The 21,226-nt window shown below is 47.6% G+C and overlaps 1 protein-coding gene across 1 annotated transcript; it reads left to right on the top strand.

Annotated features, from left to right (window-relative positions):
* The first annotated feature begins 339 nt into the window (after positions 1-339).
* On the top strand, positions 340-21,058 carry LOC308579528 (maestro heat-like repeat family member 5). Its single transcript, XM_081214095.1, has 18 exons — positions 340-394; positions 1,127-1,497; positions 2,966-3,105; positions 3,802-3,894; positions 7,090-7,206; positions 8,087-8,197; positions 10,409-10,549; positions 11,069-11,188; positions 11,873-11,952; positions 12,101-12,236; positions 13,023-13,118; positions 14,001-14,105; positions 16,051-16,186; positions 17,071-17,189; positions 18,851-19,000; positions 19,339-19,493; positions 20,307-20,454; positions 20,853-21,058. Exons 2-18 carry the CDS (start codon positions 1,128-1,130, stop codon positions 21,036-21,038), a joined length of 2,403 nt encoding a protein of 800 aa, XP_081070221.1. The 5' UTR covers positions 340-394; position 1,127; the 3' UTR covers positions 21,039-21,058.
* Positions 21,059-21,226: the final 168 nt, after the last annotated feature.

Raw genomic sequence — 21,226 nt, forward strand, 5'->3', positions numbered from 1 at the left:
CAGGCATATGACCCTCGGATGAAGGGTGTCATAGAAATCTGATGAATTTATTTTACTTTAATAAATATAATAATGATATTGCCTTGACCTGCTTGGCCAAAAAATCTCACATGGCTTTTGGATTCAGCAAAACCCAGGGGGACCGCAGTGAAACTGCAAGGCCACACCTGCACACACCTGGCCCATTGTCCCAGGCCAGGTGAGCAAGAGGTCTCCTTTCCACTGACATCATTGCACGCCTGATGTTGCCATAAATAATGCTGTGACCTCATGTCTCCAGGGGCTTGTGGGCTCCTAGCAACGCTGGTGAGGAGGAGCCACATTATCAGAGAGTTTTTATTTCCTTTTGCCCCCTGAAGATTACAGATCACAAAGAGGCGAAGGAGAATATCAGGTAAAATAACTCCTGCGCATTCAAACTGGCTGCCTCTGGTTGCTAACCTTCATTCTGACAGATTGTTATTGAACTGCCCCGGATACGTTCCTTTTTTTGACGAAGGGTGGTGTATTTTATTCCCTAAAAGAATAAAATAAATTGTGGGGTTGGCCAAATAACAGCCCATCATGATAGTAAGATTCCATAAAGTTTGGATTCAGTTTGCTCCAGGAGTTGCTGTCGCTTAGCCCCATAACGTGTTTTCAGCCCTAAAGAATCTCAGTCTTAGGACAGGAGAACTAATGAAGGCAAGGAGGCCTCTGAACATATGCAAAGTGCCTTTCCTTTCACCACTTGAGTTGCAGCAAGCAATTCCTACCCCTTGTTGCACACCAACCCAATCACCTTCTTCTTGCTGCTCCAGCCTGACACTCTGCAACTATGGGAGACGCAAGACCCTCTTGGGGTGTCGATGTTGTGAACCCCTCCATCATAGGCTCAGGTTGCATAGATGTGTAAATAAACCATAGATCCTCAAGAGATCACCGTCTCCGCTGCCCCTCAATCCCAAAAGTAAACACAAACCCTGGGTGAATGCCTGGAACCCGTGGACTCTCGCACCACGGAGATTGGGTTGGCGTGCAGCAATAGGGAGGGATTGCTTGCTGCTTCTCAAGTGGTGAAAGGAAGGGGAGTCCAAAGGGGTTACCAATGAGCAAACCAACCAGGGGGCCATTTCCTCTCTAGCAGGATGACCTCCTTCCTGAATAAGCTCCGGGGCCTGAAAAAGAAGGACCAGGAAAGTAATGAAAACATCCAGGAGAGCAACCAGGGGCAGCGGGACAAGGTGGAGGCCCCGTCATCTAGTCTGCAACAAAGTGCCACCCACGACCCGGCTAGCCAGAGAACCTCCCAGCTCTTGCCCATGCTGGTGAAACCTTCCCAATCACCTGCGGAGGCCAGGAGGAAATCTCAGACCCCTTCGGTAGCCTTCCCAGACCTGGTCCAGCGTCAGACCTGCACTGTTCACCAAGTCAGCAGCAGACAGGACTCCAGGCAGCAGCGGCACTTGTCCCTGGGGAAAAAGAAGAGCCCTGAGGGTTCTGGGCCAGTGTTCCCAGGTGAGTAGGCAGACCCAGATCCCCTTTGGGTTCCCCTTGGCAAGGCCTGCGTCATCCGAGGCCGGGGTCTCTCTTGGTTTCCTTGATCTCTGGGCGCAAGTCCCACCCACCCCACCCCTCCTTTTTAAGAGGCGTGTAACATGGAGCAGGGACTTCCAGGTGGCTGACCCTGTTCTGTTCTGCATTGCTGGGAGTTGGACTAGGTGACCCCGCAGGTCCCTTCAAACGCTACAGTTCTATGATCCCTTCTCAGTTATGCCATGCATCTGCTATCTGCACTTTCCAGAAACCATTTTTCCCAGTTTGGTGAAAGGGGACAAATTCAACACAGCGCTAAGCAGATTGCCACATTTGCTCAGACATTTCTGCTTTCCTGGTGGGACAACCTACCCGCTCTTTCCCCCCTGCATGTTTTGTTCTGGGGGTTCGCCTGCCTACCCCTGAGCCAATTAGGGGGTGCTTGGGGGCATATGGGGAGAAGAGAGGGTGGGGGAAGCCCAATTGTGCTATCAGAAGTCCAGGGTGCATGGAACGTACACACATGTGGGAAGTGTCTTGTAATTCTGGATATGCAGGAGTTTACAGTGAAGAACAACGACAAAGTAGTACTAGGAGCCGTGGGGAGCTCTTTCATTAAGAGGTCCCTGATGAAGGCTGGAAATGACCCTCAGCCACCCCAGAAAGACCCCTCCCCTGAAAGTCTACCCCAGTATGGTAGACACCAGGTGGTGCCATTTGAAGCATGCAGAGATGACATGGTGCGGCCACCCTTTGGGGCTGCCATTGCCGGTCCGAGGAACTGAGCTGATGCGGCAGTTCTGTGGCCCCTTCCCCACGACCTGCTTCCTGAACCTTCGTCCGGATCCGTTTGCCAAAGTTTGTGGGGATGTTGAATGAGGTCAGCGAGTGAGCGCTCATCCCAATTCATTCGCAGGGAGATGAGACAATGTCGCATCAAGAAAATGCAAGCTCCCGCTTTCCATTCTAGTTTCCCTGTCACTTTTCCCACCACGAAAAATGTCCAATTTGGAGCCTGTTGGGGAGCGGGAAGAAGAGTTTGGATTTGATATCCCGCCTTTCCCTCCCTTTAAGGAGTCTCAAAGCGGCTAACATTCTCCTTTCCCTTCCTCCCCCACAACAAACACTCTGTGAGGTGAGTGGGGCTGAGAGACTTCAAAGTGTGACTAGCCCAAGGTCACCCAGCAGCTGCATGTGGAGGAGCGGAGACGCGAACCCGGTTCCCCAGATTACGTGACTACCGCTCTTAACCACTACACCACACTGGCTCCACACCACACTGGGAAGTAGGTTCATTGTGCAAATCGCTTCAGCCGAGCAACTTGACTCTGCTGATGTGCCATTGAATCCCATCTGGAAGGAGCAACTGGAAGCCCCCTGACAAAGAACTGACCTTTCCTCTCGTCTGCCTCACATACTCACCTCTCTCTTTCTCTTTCTCTTTCTCAAGAACTCTCAGATGAGAAATTTGGATACTTGTGGGCGAGTAAGAAGCTGCTGAGAGGAAGATCGCTTAGAGAAACTTTGGAGATGATGGATGAGCGGGAAATTTTGGACACCATCCTCAAACACCTCCAGCCAGCTCCCCAGGTGCGTGTGATGCAGGCTAAAGGTAAAGGTAAAGGTACCCCTGTCCATACGGGCCAGTCGTGTCCGACTCTAGGGTTGCGCGCCCATCTCACTTAAGAGGCCGGGGGCCAGCGCTGTCCGGAGACACTTCCGGGCCACGTGGCCAGCGTGACGAAGCTGCTCTGGCGAGGCAGCACCAGCGCAGCACACGGAAACGCCATTTACCTTCCCGCTAGAAAGCAGTCCCTATTTATCTACTTGCACTTAGGGGTGCTTTCGAACAGCTAGGTGGGCAGGAGCTGGGACCGAGCGACGGGAGCTCACCCCGCCACGGGGATTCGAACCACCGACCATGCAATCGGCAAGCCCTAGGCGCTGAGGTTTTACCCACAGCACCACCCACATCCTTTATGATGCAGGGGAGAGTTGATTTAAATCAAATCAATTTAAAATCATGACTCAAATCACTAGCCAGTAAGATTTTGGGAATAATAAATGTTCAGAGTTGTTTTTTGCAGTTATATCAAAAACTACTGATTTGGTTATACTGTTAGAAATGCATAGACAGATAATTATGATATTTCTAGTCTAGTCTATTTCTAGGCATGCATATTTTTAAAGAGAAGACAAGTGGCAAATAAATGGCAACTGTTCTCTAGACAAAAAAAACACGACACTTTTCTTAATTTTATTCCCTTTTCTTTCCGACTTTAAAAGCAGACCTCCAGTGTCCACAGAAAATCGACTATCTTGTCCCTGAGAGCAGCAGTCCCTGGCCAGCAGAAGACCTCTAAGCCAGGACCTGAGAAGGTAAGTTCTGAGTATCGTAGATGACACCGGGTGGGGTGGGGTGGGCAGCATACAATCTGAGGAAAGAAGAACAGAGAAGTTTTACTTCCTTTCTTAGCACAGGCCTTGTACATAGCAGGGAGACACTGAACAAAACATTCAGAGGCAAAGCTCCCTCAGAACTACCAAGCCAATCAGAGTGCAGGCTTCCTCAGTAAGCGTCAGCAAGCAAAACCTCCACCTTTCCCTCTTTTGGTTATTTGGCTTGAACATGAACACAATTCACCTGGAATGACCTCCTGTGGGAAGGGTGAACTTCCAGCAAAACATTTTCTTCAAGGAGCGTGGGAGGTCGTCCCCCCCACTCCTGCTTAGCACACTCAGGCCCTGAGGGACAAGCTAGAGAGGGCCGTAAAAATCTGGTCTCCAGCTGTTTTTGAACTGCAATTCCCATCGTCCCTGACCACTGGTCCTGCTAGCTAGGAGTGATGGGCGTTGTAGTCCAAAAACAGCTGGAAACCCAAGTTTGGGAAACCCTGATCTAACACTAATATTTTAAGGAGCTTTGAACAAGGGTTCTGTGGGGGAAGCAAGATCATTCATGGGGCTTCTAATGTCTGGTGCAGACAGAACTCTGGTTTCTTCTGAGCCCGAGGGTCCACAGCAGTTGGCTCCCCCTTTCCCCCTTTGGGAAAAGAGAGGGGGCAGAGCGTTTGGCAGTCTCCCTCATTGAGCAAGTTGACCAACTCTGCCTCTTCTGGCTGTCCCCGCAGGGAATACAAGGAGATCGTCTGAACGCAACCTGCTGCTCAGGTTTTCTCTCTGTCTTGGCAACCAACAACAACAACAACACTAATAATAATAATAATAATAATAATAATAATAATAATTTATTATTTATACCCCGCCCATCTGGCTGGGCTTCCCCAGCCACTCTGGGCGGCTTCCAAAAGAATATTAAAATACTATAATACATCAAACATTAAAAGCTTCCTGAAACAGGGCTGCCTTCAGATGTCTTCTAAAAGCCTGGTAGTTGTTGTTCTCTTTGACATCTGGTGGGAGGGCGTTCCACAGGGCGGGCGCCACTACCGAGAAGGCCCTCTGCCTCAGCTGACTGGGAATGGTTATGGAACACCGGTATTAAATTCACGGCATGTAATGCCTTAAAGGAAAACATTATGAAAATGGTCTATAGGTGGTACATGACCCCAGTCAAGCTGGCAAAAATTTATCATCTGCCCGATAACAAATGTTGGAAATGTAAAGAGACTGAAGGTACCTTCTATCACCTTTGGTGGACATGCCCGAAGATTAAGGCTTTCTGGGAAATGATCTATAATGAAATGAAAAAGGTACTTAAATGTACTTTTCCTAAAAAACCAGAGGCCTTTCTCTTGGGCATTGTCGGCCAATTGGTGTCAAAGAGGGATAGAACTTTTTTTATGTACGCTACAACAGCAGCAAGAATACTTATCGCGAAGTATTGGAAGACACAAGATCTACCCACTCTGGAAGAATGGCAGATGAAAGTGATGGACTATATGACATTGGCCGAGATGACAGGCAGAATCCGTGACCAAGGAAAAGAGACGGTGGAAGAAGAATGGAGAAAATTTAAAAGTTATCTTAAGGACTATTATAAACTTAATGAATGTTAAAGTGTTGTGGTTCTCAGAAACAAAGGGATACAGTGATATAAGGTCAGAATATAGAGATGACTAAGATGACAGAGGTTGGAAAGTAACAATTGGGAGTTGCTATAAAACTATAGACATTGGGATGCAGAAAGGGGGGGTATGGGGAAGTCCGAGAAAAGAGGTTTATGAAAATATGTTATGAAATTATACATGTATGTTTGTCCTTTTAAGTGTTTGTTTGTTTTCTAAAATTTTGTAAAACCAATAAAAATTTTATAAAAAATAAAAATAAAAGCCTGGTAGTTGTTGTTCTCTTTGACATCTGGTGGGAGGGCGTTCCACAGGGCGGGCGCCACTACCGAGAAGGCCCTCTGCCTGGTTCCCTGTAACTTGGCTTCTCACAGTGAGGGAACCGCCAGAAGGCCCTCGGCGCTGGACCTCAGTGTCCGGGTAGAACGATGGAGGTGGAGACGCTCCTTCAGGTATACTGGACCGAGGCCGTTTAGGGCTTTAAAGGTCAGCACCAACACTTTGAATTGTGCTCGGAAACGTACTGGGAGCCAATGTAGGTCTTTCAAGACCGGTGTTATGTGGTCTCTGCGGCCGCTCCCAGTCACCAGTCTAGCTGCCGCGTTCTGGATTAGTTGTAGTTTCCGGGTCACCTTCAAAGGTAGCCCCACTGTGGCGTAGGTGGGGTGCCAGAAAAGAGAACACCCTCTCCCAATTTCAGTCACGCAGGGTGGGTGGGGAGACCCATAAGAGGCTGCGGGTGCAGGTACTAGTTTTCTTAAAAAGCGGGAAGAACCTAGGGTCAGTTTATCTAGGACAAAAGTGTGTCGTAAGAACGAAAGAGGAGCCTGCTGGGTAAGACCAGCAGCCTGCACAGTCCAGGATCCTGATCTCACAGTGGCCAACCAGATAGAATCATAGAATCATAGAATCCTAGAGTTGGAAGAGACCACAAGGGCCATCGAGTCCAACCCTCTGCCAAGCAGGAAACACCATCAGAGCACTCCTGACATATGGTTGTCAAGCCTCTGCTTAAAGACCTCCAAAGAAGGAGACTCCACCACACTCCTTGGCAGCAAATTCCACTGGCAAACAGCTCTTACTGTCAGATGCCCGTGGGAAATTTGAAAGCAAAATTCGAACACAGAGGCCTTCCCCCTCCTGTGCTTTCCAGCAACTGGTATTCAGAAGCATTCCTGCCTCCAGCTGTGGAGGCAGAGCAATTAGGACATGCTGAACTCTTCAGCTTTCAAATTCCTCAAATGAGGGGTACTAAAGAGTTGTAGCATTTCAGAAGATACTGTGGTTAAATTAATATAATTTAGTTTTGTGTGGTAAGTAAACTGTGTGTCAAATTGCATACAAATCATTAAAACAATTGTCTAGTACTTGCAATCTATTATTATTATTATTATTATTATTATTATTATTATTATTATTATTATTATTTAGCATTACCTGACATTTTCAGAAGGTAAAATTGAAATTCTTTGGTTTTCGAAAAGCAGTTTATGTAACTGGTGGGGTCTCCTCACTGTGACTCACCCAAACCTTCCCCACCCCTTAGACTGTCCTCTATAGATACTACGGACTCAAACTACGGGATTCCAGGAACAAAGATACAGTCCACCAATACTTGCACTTACTTCTAAAGTTGCCTCTTGAAGAGGAAACAGTCAGAGAGGTGAGTGAATTCCTGTGTTCCCATAAAGTCCTAGGCAGTGCTACACGGTTTTGACAAATGTACACGTTTTTGCCAGCAGATCCCACTAATAGAGCACATTTATTCAAACATTGGTTGGATGACTGCATCACAAAATTACCTGTGCAAATTTTGAAAGATAGCAATGTTTTGTTTCAAACATTGTTTCTGAAAGTGCAGATTGACGTGTGTTATGAGAATTATAAGGTCTAAGATATAAAATAAGTGTACCAAGCAAACACATACATAAATAAATAAGTATATAAACCGCATGTCTGAAACAGTACAGGGAAAAGTCCTGAAACCATTTTGTCTCTCCCAAACTGACCTCAAATGTTTCTCTGCAAGGAGGGAGGAAATGAGAAAAACCTCCCCATTGTCTCTTTGCTCACAAATCCTGCCATAAGGGCACATTTAAGATATGAATAGGGCAAGCCTGTGACCTGGACTCAGGAATTAAGTAGTTAGAATAGCCAGGCTGTCCAGGTAAACCCATTAGCAGCCAGGTAACCCCACCAACATTTTTCTGTCAGACAGGATTCTGTTGTAGATCGCCCCTTCTCTGATGTATGTATGATATATGGGGGGGGGGGTCTTGGGCTCCAGGGTGGGCAAATTCAAAATGTCTTGCGTGTCATTGTTTGGGGTCCCTCCTGCCTCCTGCGTGTGGTTGTGAGCACCCTGTTGCAACAGTTCATAAAAATCAGGCTTACTAGCTGCTTTGCTTCTCAAGATTCTCTGGTTGGCCTGTTATTTTCTCCTACCGATAGAGAACCTGCAAAAGGACTCTATGGGCTCTTGGGTACCCCATAAGGGAAAAGGAGCAGTTTTTTCCTTATAACACGTGCATCATTCTCCCTAGGGAATTTCTGAGGCTGTCGGTGTGGCTTCATACTGCCATTTATATCAGATGCTGATGGCGCTGCGTGATTTCGGCCATGCAGTCATTGCAAGGAAGATTGAGATGTCTGAGGTAAGGGTGTCAAATGAGGAAGGAGCATTGCAAGAGTGTAGCTCAGCCATCCCCAACCTGGTGCCCCTTCCCCATCTGTGTGTTTTGAACTGGAACTCCCATCAGCCCCAGACAGCATGGCCAATGGTTAGACACGATGGGAGTTGTAGCACAACAATATCTGAAGGGTACCAGGTTGAGAAGATCCTGGCAGATTGGGTCCTTACTGCTATTTTTTATATATATATTATATTTTTATTGGTTTTCAAATACAAAAAACAAATTCATACACTCCATACATCTTAATTAAATCTTACTTCTCTTTTTGACTTCCCTCAATTTGTCTGCAATTCCTTCCCTTTATTACTTTTAACACATTTCTGCCATTTTAACCATTTCCCCTCACAGAGCTTCCTTAAAACTTACAAACGTAATTTGATTATCACTCAGTTTTTGCATATACTGGATAAACTTTTCCCAATCTTCTTTAAATCTTTCGTCTCGTCGATTCCGGATCCTTCCAGTCATTCTATCCAGTTCTGCATAGTCCATCATTCTAGTTCTCCATTCTTCTATCGTAGATAGCTCCTCCTGTTTCCATTTCTGGGCCATCAGTATTCTTGCTGCTGTCACTGCATATAAAAATAACTTCTTTTCTTTCTTATTTATCTCCATTCTACTTCTCTGTTTATTGTCATTGCAAATTGTGCTTGTAACACTTTAATATTCATTTTAGTTTTTTTATCTTCAGGACTGGTAACCAATCTCTTCTCATTCTCCATTATTTGTTTTAAAATTTCTTTTTTCCCTTTTTCTCTCAATTTATTGGGTCCTTAGCTGCTATTTAGATCCACATCAAAGCATACGAAACAGCCTCTGGGTCCTATTATCTAGAACAGGCATCCCCAAACTCAGCCCTCCAGATGTTTTGGGACTACACTTCCCACCATCCCTGACCACTGGTCCTGTTAGCTAGGGATGGGAGTTGTAGTCCCAAAACATCTGGAGGGCCGAGTTTGGGAATGCCTGATCTAGAAAAACAGACCTGTGTTGGAAGAGAATGAATCCTCCTCCATTTCAAAATATACTCTTTTTCAAGGGATGTGATCCTTACCACTCCAATAAAGGAATTAGATCTGCTAATGCTCTCAGTATGTAAGGCCAGAAACTTCCTCTGGGTGTATGTCTCAGCCATCCTTCTGATGTGGGCTCCAGCAGTCCTGTCTCTGTGGCTCCAGATCCTAGATCTAATCTGATCCTTTTGCTCAGTCAGTCAGCCAAACGGATTCGTTAGAAACCATTGGTCATCCCCAAAGTACAAGCAATACAAAAGTGCACTGACTCATGTTTTTAGCTTGGTTGTTGGATGCTTGGCTGGCATTTCTTCAATAGTGGAAGCTAATTTTGGTGGGTGGGGGGTTGTCTCCTGGTTACCATAGAAGATAGAATCACAGAGTTGTAGAGTTGGAAGGGACCCCAAGGGTCATCTAGTCCAACCCCCTGCAATGCAGGGATCTCAGCTCAAGCATCCCTGACAGATGGTCCTCCAACCTGCGACAAAGGAGAGTCTTGAATCTCCTGAGGGAGAGTGTTCCACTGTCAGAAAGTTTTGAATGAAGAACCTCTTAGTGTTTGGAAGAGGGGACACCTCTCCAACTGAGGGCAGGGAGCAAAACCCAAGAGAGAAGGCAGTCGGCAGGTTGGGAGAGGCAGAGAGAAAGAGGAGAGAGGTTTCATCTGCAACCAGCTTTTGAAAATGGGGTGCTCTCGGGCAAGCGTTCATCTGCCTTATGGGAGTGCCTGCTGGCCACATTCCACTATGTTTTAGAGTAGACCCACTGAATTTAATGAACATGACTAAGTTGGGCCCATTCATTTCAACCGGTCTACTTGAAGCAAAGCATAGTTGAGTATCACTCTCTGTGTTCACCTCCATATATTTGTAAATGAGGCAAATTGTTACAAAGGCATAGTAACTGCGTGCACATCTAACAGTTCCATAACCTGAGGGGGCCTTGGGGTCGTGTGCCCCCGACTCTCCTCTCCTCCTCCAACCCAGCTGGAAGGAGATCAGAACCTTTTCCTTCCATTTTCAGTTAACGTCCATCAAGTGTTACTTCAAACGCCCCAAAGGATGGATAATATTCACTGTGATTTGTTCAAAGGAGGCAAGAAAAATGAAACCCAGGAGTGTGTTGCCCCAAACTCACTTTCCCCACCCTTTCCCTCCAGAATACAGGGGAGAGGAATGCCAGTATCACCATCATACTTTGCTACGGGCAGATGGCTCTTGGGGCGCGGCCTGAAGACCTCCTGCGCTTCATCGAGCTCATTGTGGCAGAGCTCCTCTTCCAATTCCAGAACACCAGGAAGGTATGGCTCTCATTTTCCCACGGACTTCTGTTGCTTGTTCTCTCGGCACTGAGCAGACCTCCTGAGCTCCGTCAAGGTCCTTGCACCACATGCCTTCAGACTGTGCCCTAGGGCAGGGTCTCTGGCTTCATCCACGGAAGAGTTGTAGACTGTGGTGTATACTGACTCCACACGTAGGACCAAATGGGGTATTACAGTGGTACCTTGGTTCTCAAACTTAATCCATTATGGAAGTCCGTTCTAAAACCAAAGCGTTCCAAAACCAAGAAGCACTTTCCCATAGAAAGTAATGCAAAATGGATCAATCACTTCCAGACTTTTAAAAACAACCCCTAAAACAGCAATTTAACATGAATTTTACTCTCTAACAAGACCATTTCTGGGTTAGGCTTAGGGTTAATTTTAGGATTGGGTTCGTGTTAGGGTAAGGATTAGAATTAGGGTTAGGGTCAGTGTGGCTTTATGTTGCCTTGTGATTTGGATTCAATCTCAATTTCATAAAATCCCTTCTCCTTTTAGGACGAGGCTCTGAAAAAGAGCCTTATGAAAGCAGCCATTCTCACAACCGAGGCGCTTGTTCAAACGAATGTGGGACATGTCATCTTCCCACACAAAGTGGAGCTCACCATCTGCATCATTGTGAGTAAAGAAAAAAGAAAAAGAAATCTCCTGGGGGGGGGGGTTTTCCAGAGCGTGTTTTTTATATATAGCTGTGTAGGTCTAGCTCTGGTAAAATGTTGGTGTTGCAGGTTCTGAGCATCTGGCCCCAAACAATTTCTGGGTGGTCACATTCTGCTCCAGCTCAAGTTTCCAAACCCTCTTGCAAGGCAGCCCTCCATTGTGGCAACCTCAGCAGGATGTCACCAGCGCCTAAGGAAAAGAGGCTAGGTTGTCCCAGGAGGAGAGGGCTGTCCATGGCTCCTAGCCATGATTGCTATGTTCTACCTCCACAGAGGAAGGAAGCAATGTTTCTGAACATCAGTTGCTGGAAGCCACAGGCGGGGAGAGGGCTCTTGGGCTCATGGTCTGCTCCCTGGTTTCTCACCGCTGTGAGAACAGGATGCTGGACTAGATGGGCTATTGGCCTGGTCCAGAAGGCTGATCTTACCTTCTTCTGAGGTAGAGCTCTGTCCAGGTGAAAGATGGATCTCATTCCCAGATCCAGGAAGCCCACTCTTCTCCCCTGGGAGGACCCACTTGCCAACTGCAAAGGTGCTGTCCAGAGGGCTGGGCTGGAGAGAGAGCGCAGGTCAGGGCTTGGAGTGGTGGTGGCAGCGATGGTGCCTCCAGGTCTCTGACGTGCTGTGTGCTTCCCCACAACAGGAAATCATTGAAGAGGAGCCGTTGGGATCTTTCTCTATTTCTGTCCTGCACCACGCCATCATCACCGTCACCTGCATGACGTAAGTACAGGGAGGAACTTCTCACTGCCCCACCTATTCCTGGTCCTTCCCTTGCCATACACTTGGCCAGACACACTGCATATTTCCTCACCAGGTTTATGGACTGCTGGGTGCTGAGCATTTCCTCTCCTTTCTCTTTCCTCTTCAGTGCCGTGAGACCACCGATGGACTCCATGCTTCGGTCTGAGCTAGTGAAAAAAAGCACCAAGAAGGTGTTTTCGTTGCCCTCCTTGAAACTTACAAAACTCAAAGCCGGGAGTCCCACACAATCATCACAGAGCCAGGTGACTGGACCTTCTGCTTCTCGGGATATGAATGGAGGAAAATGGGGTTGCCAGGTTAAAGGATTTGAGGGCAGAGAGTCTGGGCCGTGTAAGCTACAGATAACGCTGCCACAGACACTTGGCCCATCACAATGATGTAACAACCAGAGACTTTGGGTGTATATTTTTGATTGTAATCATGTTTCAATATTAACTGCATTTAACCTTTGGCTAGAATGCATCCACGAATGATTCCTGCATGCCTGCATTTTGTGACTCTCTTGCCTCCCTCCTACACTGCATTTAATTTTTTTTTTGTTTGCTCGTTTGTTTATACGCCGCCCACCTGATTGGGTTACTCCAGCCACTCTGGGCGGTTTCCAACAAATTAAAACACAGCAAGACATCAAATATTTAAAGCTTCCCTATGCAGGGCTGCCTTCAGATGTCTTCAGAAGGAAGTATAATTATGTATCTCTCTGACATCTGATAGGCCCTCTGCCTGCTTCCCTGTAGCCTCCGTTCTTGCAGTGAAATAGAGTTGAAGAATGTGTGCTTCTCCAGCTGTGCTGCCATTGGCCCCAGTCAGCACAGAACCATAGAATCATGACAGGTGGTCATCCAACCTCTGCTTAAAAACCTCCAAGGAAGGAGGGGACTGTTGAGCTCACGTCTTCCTTGCGGGTTTCCCACTGGGTCATTGCTTGGCCCCTGTGGAAAGGGGCTGCTGGACTAGAAGGCTCCAGAGCACATGGGATTTCCACGGGGGTCTTCAGCTTTTAACTGCTTTTGCTTCTCTCCTTTCAGGACTTTTATCAGCAGACGGTCAACGCCTGCCTCAACATGCTCACCAGCTTGCTGTCAGAGGCCCCCTCTCTGGAGGCGCTGCAGGATATATTAGTGGTAAGGGAGCCCCCAAGATGTCAGAGCAGGGGGAGGCAGCAGATCCTGTTGAAATGATTGCACGGGGGGCGTCTGTGGCCAACTCACTGGTTGTGGATGCTGATGGTGAACTGGGCCTCTGTTCCGCTAGGAAGGCTTGTGCAAGGCACACATCCGTTTCCTTTCAAAGATATGTCCTCTGCTGATGGCATATGGGGAAGGGCCGTGGCTCAGGGGCAGAGCTTCTGTTTTGCATGCTCAAGGTCCCAGGTTCAGTCCTCAGCATCTCCAGGTGGGGCTGGGAAAAGGCTCTCTGTCTGAAACCCCAAAGGGCCAGCTGCCCATCATTACCTGTGGCCAACACCAAGGTTGGCGGATCAATGGCTGGACTTGGTCTAAGGATGCTTCCTGCATTCCATGGCTATGGCTGTGGTGAGGTGTGTGTTGTATTTTTGTAATTATCACACACACAAATGACAGATCGCAGGGTGGTTCACAACATGAAAATACAAAATGAGAACACAAAATACACAGTAAAACAAAAACAAACCAAGGGCCAATTAATTTCTAATTCTATTAATCTTCAATGTGTTTCATTTAATGGCTTCTTCTTTCTATATCTCAAGTTGTTCTTATTTTGTTTGTAAGCTGCCTGGAGTCCCTGTCAGGGAAAAAGGTGGGGTATAAAATAATGATGATGATGATGATGATGATGATGATGATGATGATGAAGTAGAACAAATTGCAGCAAACTTTCTCCTTTACAAAACAACCCCTTTTTGAAATTTGTCCCCTCTATGGTCCCAGCATGATTGATCCAGCCAGTAGCCAAAGCTTTGTGAATTTGCAGACCCGGATTAATGGTTGTCCTTCTATGTGATGATGATGATTTCTCTCCCGCAGCACACAAATGGCTGGATTGACTCCACAAAAATCTATGAGCGCGAAAGAGCTGTCAAGAGCACCAGCTTTCTAATGAAATATGTTTCTGAGCATTTGGACTTTGATGTGAGTGACCAAGGCTTAATGCTGCAATTTCATATTTGTGGTTTTTTTAAATGTATTAAATTTCCATACTGCTCTTCATCTGAAGATCACAGGGGTGGTTTACAATATAAAAACACAGGAATACAATAACAGATCATTCCGATTAGATAACGCGAATGGGTCTTTTTTCATTTTCGTTTTTAACTTGCTTTAATTTGTTTTTAACTTGTCGGATTTTCTCCGGAAAGGGTAAATCTAGATTCAATGGAGGCAGGTTACAGGGTGGGATACAGGCTAGCATTTATACTGACATAATGTTTTATGGATGCTGTGTAAGACACTGTGGTGTAGTAGTTAGAGTGTTGGTCTGAGACCTGGGAGAGACCCGGGTTCAAATTCCCCCGCTCAGCAGTGACTCTCATTGAATGTGACCTTGGGGGCCTGTGACTGCCTCTTGGCCTAGCCTACCTCTCAGGATTGTTGTGGGGATTAAACGAGGAGGAGGAGGAGGAGGAAGACCACCTTGAGCTCCCTGCAGAAAAAGCTGAGAGGTAAATGCAATAAAATAAATAATAAAAGTAAAACTTGCATATGTTGCGTGCCTCGAGGGAAGTGGTTCATTAGCGAATACAGTAATAACTGGTACTAATCAGCACCGATCCCACAGGAAAAACCCTTCTGGAATCCTATCCAGGGCAGAATCAGGCTAATCGGTCTAACCCTCGAGCAAATATGAGGGCTGTGTGTGGAAATTCCCTTCCTGACCTATGTAGATCATAAGAACAGAAGAATCGCTTTGCTGGGTTTGCCAAGAAACCCATTTGGTTCATCTTGCTATTTCCAACTTCAGACAGAGGGATGCCTCTTGGGAAATTTCAGCCAGGGTGTTAAATTGATTCTGCATCTGTGCATGAGATATATAATAACATAGCAAGGTAGCATCTCTCCCCCTTTCCCTCTGGTTTAACAATACTCCCATAGATGTTCTCAGCGATCAAGCTGCGATATAGGAGTTCCTGACATCCTGAGGCAGCCTGGACCTCAGATTGTCAGGGCTTTGTAAATGACTAGAAAGACCTTGAAGCTGCCTCAGAAATAGATGGGCCGCCAATGCAGCTGTTTTAAGAATGGTGTCCCATGTTCTCAGCCCGAGGCCCCCACCAGCAATCTGGCCACAGCATTCTGCATGAGCTGGAGCCGGTGAAGCAGATCCAAGGGCAGACCCCCCCCCCCAGAATACATTGCAGTAATCCAGCCTTGAGGTTCCCAAAATATGGACTGCAGAATATGGTCAGGCTATCCCTGTCTAGGAAGAGCCATAGTTTGCAAACCAGACAAAGCTGGTAAAAGGCACGCCTAGCCCTAGAAGATATTTGGGTCTCTAGCTGCCAAGATGTATCCAGGGGTGCCAGAAACTAGACAGGTAAAAAGAGACTTGGCCTACCCAGGATTCAAGCATGTTGCTTTTATGAATTGTGCGTTTCTGTGTACCTTCTCCCGTAATGTCTGCATTTTGTTGTGGTGGTTTGGAGAACTGCATTGCCAGATTTCTGGATTTTGAAGGAAAACTTGTGTCTTGGTTGGCGTATTGCTTTGGAAAGTTCAGGTGTGAACTAGATGGACTTTCCCCTGCTCCCCAAAGCGGTGTGGCATGGCCATCCCAGGGGAAGGTGCCAGCCAGTGCTATTTTCCTAGAAAAAGAGGTGCCAGGACTCACCATGAACTCACCTCCCTCATTCTCTTATAATGACAACAGCGCCCACCTGAGAGGTGCCAGAACTGAGTTCCAGTGAGTTCTGGCTGGAAAAAAGGCCCTGGGGCAAGCCTTGGGTGGGCCACCTAAGCACAGATCTCTTGCCCTGCGCCCCTCTGCCACCTTTGCCGCCTGAAAGCATGCCAGACGGTTTTCTCTTGCTGGGCTCTGTGGGACGAGGACTGACTGTGCATCTCTCTCTCCACCTCCTAGATATCCCAGGATTTCCCCCTTCTTGGACAGCTGGTGGCGCTGTTGTCCCTCCACCTCGCAGACAACGTGAAGGAGATTGGCCTGCTGTCAGCGGAGGCCTTGTACCATCTCCATTACATCATGATAGCCAAAATGGGTGAGGGCGATGCTGGGAAAGGGTGTGTTTCTTGCAAGCCGCAGGGTGGGAGATCTGCAGCCCCCCAGAAGCTGCTCCAACTCCCATCATCCCTGAGTGCTGCCCATGCTGGCTGCTGCTGGGGTTGACGGGAGCTCAGGAGGGCCAGAATTCGTGCCAGGACTGGCCTGACGCAAACACCCCGTTGGCCAGAGACGAGAGGTCAGTCTGAGGGGAGGGATTCACTGCTGAAGAAGACAAGAAAAGCTGCCTGGATCAGACCAGTGGCCCACCCCAGTCCAGCATCCTGTTCCCCCAGGGGTTGACCAGTTGCCTCTGGGAAACCAGTAAGCAGAATTCGAACTCAAGAGCTCTTTCTTCTCCTGTGCTTTGCTGCCTCTGACTGTGGGGGCCCAGCATAGCCATCCTGGCTAATAGCCATGGGTAGCCTTCTCTTCCATGAATTTGAAAGCCATCTTGGTCCGTGGCCATCAGTGCCTCCTGTGGCAGGGAGTCCCAAAGTTTAACTGTGCACTGCATGAAGAAGGACCATCCTGAAACTTCAGTTTCATTGGCGGTCCCGGAGTTCTTGTGTTAGGAGGGAGAGAGAGAAAGCTTTCTCTCTCTCCACTTTCCCCTTGCCATACAGTGTGTCTCCTTTTCCTCGCCATCTTACTAAACGGAAAATCCCCCAACTGCTGCGACCATCCTGAAACTTCAGTTTCATTGGATGTCCCGGAGTTTTGGTTGCCCCCTTCTGAACCTTGCCCAGTTCTGAATTCTAATTTTTGAGGTGAAATTGAGAATCTTTTTGTGGGTCGCAGTGGGGAAACTGGAGGTTGTGTGCCGGGAGCACTAATGCTGTCTTCTTTTGCCTGCATATCCCCATCCCTGACCCCGTTTAGCTAAGAAGGTGGAGATGAGGCGTAAGAACAGGAAAGGCAACGTGGTCAAATGGTTCCGAGAAGACTTCTTCATCCCTGGGCCCGCCATCTTTTACACCGACATCTCCAACGTGGCCAAGGTAGGTGTGGCTTTTTGGACTGTTTCTTGCTGAGACTGCAGCCAGCTCTCAGTTAGCAGCCCACGCCTTCTAGGGGATGAGGGAGAGATTCAGAGCAGTTCACATTTAAAGCCAAAGCTATCAAATCCAGGCTTCCTGAAACAATATGAGAACGGAAACATAAGCTGCCTTTGAAATTCATACATCCTTGAGTTTTTCAGTGCCATTTCCTGGCCAAACAGTGTCTACAAAAAGGATTGTGCAAGCTAAAAGTGTCCAGAAAATGAATATATTAGTGTAAATAACATATGGAAATGCATTGTATTAGAATAAATTTTTTGAAGCCAAGCGCCCATTGGTCTAAACTGCATGCCAAATTCTACTTACAGTGGACGCTTGGGTTGCGAACGTGATCCGTGCAGGATGCACGTTCGCAACCCGCAGCATTTGCAACCCGTGTTTGCGCATGCGCGGGTTGCGATTCAGCACTTCTGCGCATGCACAAAGTGGTACTTCCGGGTTTCGGTGGTCTGCAACCTGAAAAAACGCAACCTGAAGCGGTTGTAAACCGAGGTATGACTGTATTCTAAAAGGTCACATTACACAAAACGATAGATAGATAGATAGATAGATAGATAGATAGATAGACAGATAGATCCCAACCCCAAACTACTCAGGCACTGCCACAACTGTGAGCCCTGGATAGAGATCCGTATGCATTACAAGCTGCAAGCTGCCAGGCCAATGGATCCTGCAGGAGAATTGTGGAGTAGCCCTAGCCGTGCATCTGATGGGCCACTGCGGTGAGGAGAGCTGCTTCCCTGCATGTCTGACCTTTGCTGGATCGAGAAGAGGCAGTGTGGTGCAGTGGGTAGAGAGTCTGACCAGGCGCTGGGAGACCTAGGGCTCAGATCCCCACTCAGCCAGGAAACTCATGGGGTCAGTCACGGTCTCTCGGTCTAAACTCCCTCATGAGGATGAAATGGGGAGGAGAGAGAACCAGGCATTGCCACCTTGGGCAGAAAAAGAGGATGAAAAGTTGACCCATTTGGTGCCCGTTTCATGAGGCACTGCCAAGCCAATGGGCTATGCCAGGCTTCCTCAACCTCGGCCCTCCAGATGTTTTTGGCCTACAACTCCCATGATCCCTAGCTAGCAGGACCAGTGGTCAGGGATGCTGGGAATTGCAGTCTCAAAACATCTGGAGGGCCGAGGTTGAGGAAGCCTGGACTATGCTAACATTGTGGTGGATGTTTTTGACGTATATTAAGAAATAAACACACAGCCTGCAGGTTCCCACCTAATCTGACTTCGTTTGGCATTGATTGATTATATAACTGATATCCACTATTACTGGCCCTCTCTGTTTCTGCAAGAACAGTTGTCTTATTTTCTAGTCTGACTTTAGATTGTACCTCTTCATGTTCCAAGGTCATAACCAGTTTTAGATGGGGATTGAAAATAGGAAGGCGTCACCTGACTCTTAGTTTTGTTTGTTGTGAAATCTTTCAGTCACTTAAATAAACATTTAAATAGAATCAGAATTGGAGAGTTGGAAGGGACCCTGAGGGTCATCTGAGGCAAAGTGGATGTGTCTTTCACTAGGTTTGTCCCTTGGACTACTGAAAAGTGGTCAGATGCGGAGCAAAAGAAAACTTCCTCGTCTTTCTTCTTTGTGCCAGGCTTTTGGGGAGCACCTCACGCCCAGCCAGATCAACGAAGTCGTGTTGAAGGCGATTGACAACCTGACAGTGGAAGACAGAGTCGTCTCTCAGGCCTCAGGAAAGCTGCTGAGTTCCTTCCTTGAGGAATGTGGGGTGGACATGGAAGATGTAAGGCTCAAAATGGAGGCAGGGGGAAGCAGGTTTCCTCTAAATTAAACGTTCTCTTTGGATGTAGAATCAGCTTGTTTCTAGGGGTGTAAGAAGGCATTGATTTCCACGTTTGTGGATTGCGCCTCTGTTTCCATTCTGCTGCAGTTCAGCTTCCAAAAAAACAACCACCATGTTTTTAATCTCAGTTTTGTTTTGTTTGTTTTTCGGGGGTGGGGTGGGTAATAATCACTTTGAGCATCTTTTTTATCTTGTCATATATCATTCCCCCAAAACCCCTCATTTTCTTTCAGGTTCACCACACTTTCTCATCCTGGTCTTCTTTTATCTTCTTCCAGCTGCCCATAGTTGTGAAGGAGATTTACAACCATCTCCACAGAATATCAGACACCCACACTAAGAATGAGACACTCACAGCTGTAGTCAACCTTGCTGCGAAGCGCCTGAACCCGGTCGTAGATAGCCTGTTGGACTGCTCAGTGGAGTGTGATGAGTAAGGGCCTCTTAGAGATGAGTGTGATATGGGGGGAGATATCCATTTTGCCTGCAAATCTCAGGGCGTCTCAGATGCCCTGCATAACCTGCGATCCACCAAGCCAGGCCACAGCCCATCAGCCATGGATGGAGATTTCCCAACTCTGGGGCATCTCCCAGGTTTTTGAAGTAGAGCTGCCAACTTTTTGTCCCCTGGAAACTGCTTGCTCTGCAGGAATGAGGCTTTCTTCCACGCTGTGAAAAGCAGTACACAGTGTGGATCAAATTTCTGTTCAAGATTCAGGTGGAAGCCATGCCAGGTTTCCCCCCCCCCCACCTTCTGGACAGGGAACAAATTCTGTTTGGGTCACGTTTAAGCGAGAGCTTACATCATTTGCAGTTTCCAAAATGAGAACTGTCGTATTTCAAAATTCGCACTATTCTGAATTTTTCAATGCAGTTCTCCAGTCAAGTAGCGCGCGCGCACACACACACACACACACACACGTAGGCACACAAATGCATGAACTGGTGGAAATAACATATAGAAAGACATAAAATTAGAGGAGATTGATTTGCAAAAGGTGTTTAAGAGGCAAAACTGGATATGAAAATCTGCAAAGTGGAAATGGGGAGAGCTGAATTTAAGTGGGCTTTCTTAATTTATATTTCCGTTTCCTACTTGCAAAAAATTGTGCCCCGAGTTACATATCAAAAAGGGGAATAGTAGTTTCTTTCTTTGCTAATGCACGTGCGATATCAAGGAAATACAGAAGGCCTGACTTTTTTTAAGAAAGGGAAAAAGGAAAAATTCTCTTTGGACAAATTGCAGAAGTGCTGCAGCGATCTGGAAGGCCTTGGTCTCCGATCCGTACTCCAGCATCAAGCTGCTGAGACCCCTCCTGAAAAGGCTACAGGGTGAAGACCCCAACACAGAAGTCACGTACAGGCGACGCAGCACTTCTCAGATGCCAATAGCGGTACGAAACCACTCAGTTTCTCTCTCCTGGGTGGTTCTTGAATGGGAGCTGGATGGGGCTGGGGCTTCTGGCTGGGGGGGGGAGGGTTGCATCTTAATAACTGGCCTCTGGGGTTCTTCCCAGCGGCATCTTAGTGGTCCATCACTGTGGGGGGGGGGTCTCCTGGAGCCCAGCCCTGGCTCAGGGGCAGAACACCTGCTTTGTATGCCAAAGGGCCCCAGCATCTCCATGTCGGGGTGTCCCTCGCCTGGAACCCTGGACAGCCACTGCTAGTCAGTGTAGACAATACTGAGTGAAATGGACCAGGGGTCTGAGTCGCGTCCTGCATAGAGAGTTGGGAGATCTGGATCTGACGATGTCCTCTGCTGAATGCTGTTCTCCTGTCCTTGTCCCTCCAGGCTACCAACGCTTTGTGTCTGATCCTGTCGCTACCTGAGGCTTTGGATGTACTGCAGAACAAGTTCCCCCAGCTGCTGCTTGCCCTTATCACTCAGATCTATTTTCTTTTTGGGTCGAGCAGAAGAGTTTCGAGGGCGACAAGTCTCATGCCGGAGCCCCCTTCGCATGTCCATCCGCTGGCGTAAGGGACCTGCCCGTGCATTGGGGGTGGCCCTCCCTTCCCTCTCTGGGCGCTTGCAAGCCTGACCGTAGCAGTGATGGCTCAGCCCTCCCCCAAGAGATAGGCTTCACTTGGACATGGAGTGTGCTGGTCCCGGGGGGAAGGTCAAAGTCCGGTCCTGGGTCACTAGCCTGGAAACAGTTCACAAGGTCC

The sequence above is a fragment of the Podarcis bocagei genome (genome assembly GCF_964188305.1).
Source record: "Podarcis bocagei genome assembly, contig: HAP1_SCAFFOLD_138, whole genome shotgun sequence".
NCBI lineage: Eukaryota > Metazoa > Chordata > Lepidosauria > Squamata > Lacertidae > Podarcis > Podarcis bocagei.

Excerpts from the sequence above, each read along its gene's own strand:
- LOC308579528 (XM_081214095.1), top strand. The coding sequence starts at position 1,128 with ATGACCTCCTTCCTGAATAAGCTCCGGGGCCTGAAAAAGAAGGACCAG. Across the intron at positions 10,550-11,068 it reads AATTCCAGAACACCAGGAAG|GACGAGGCTCTGAAAAAGAG; the intron begins GTATGGCTCTCA and ends TTCTCCTTTTAG. Across the intron at positions 11,189-11,872 it reads AGCTCACCATCTGCATCATT|GAAATCATTGAAGAGGAGCC; the intron begins GTGAGTAAAGAA and ends TCCCCACAACAG.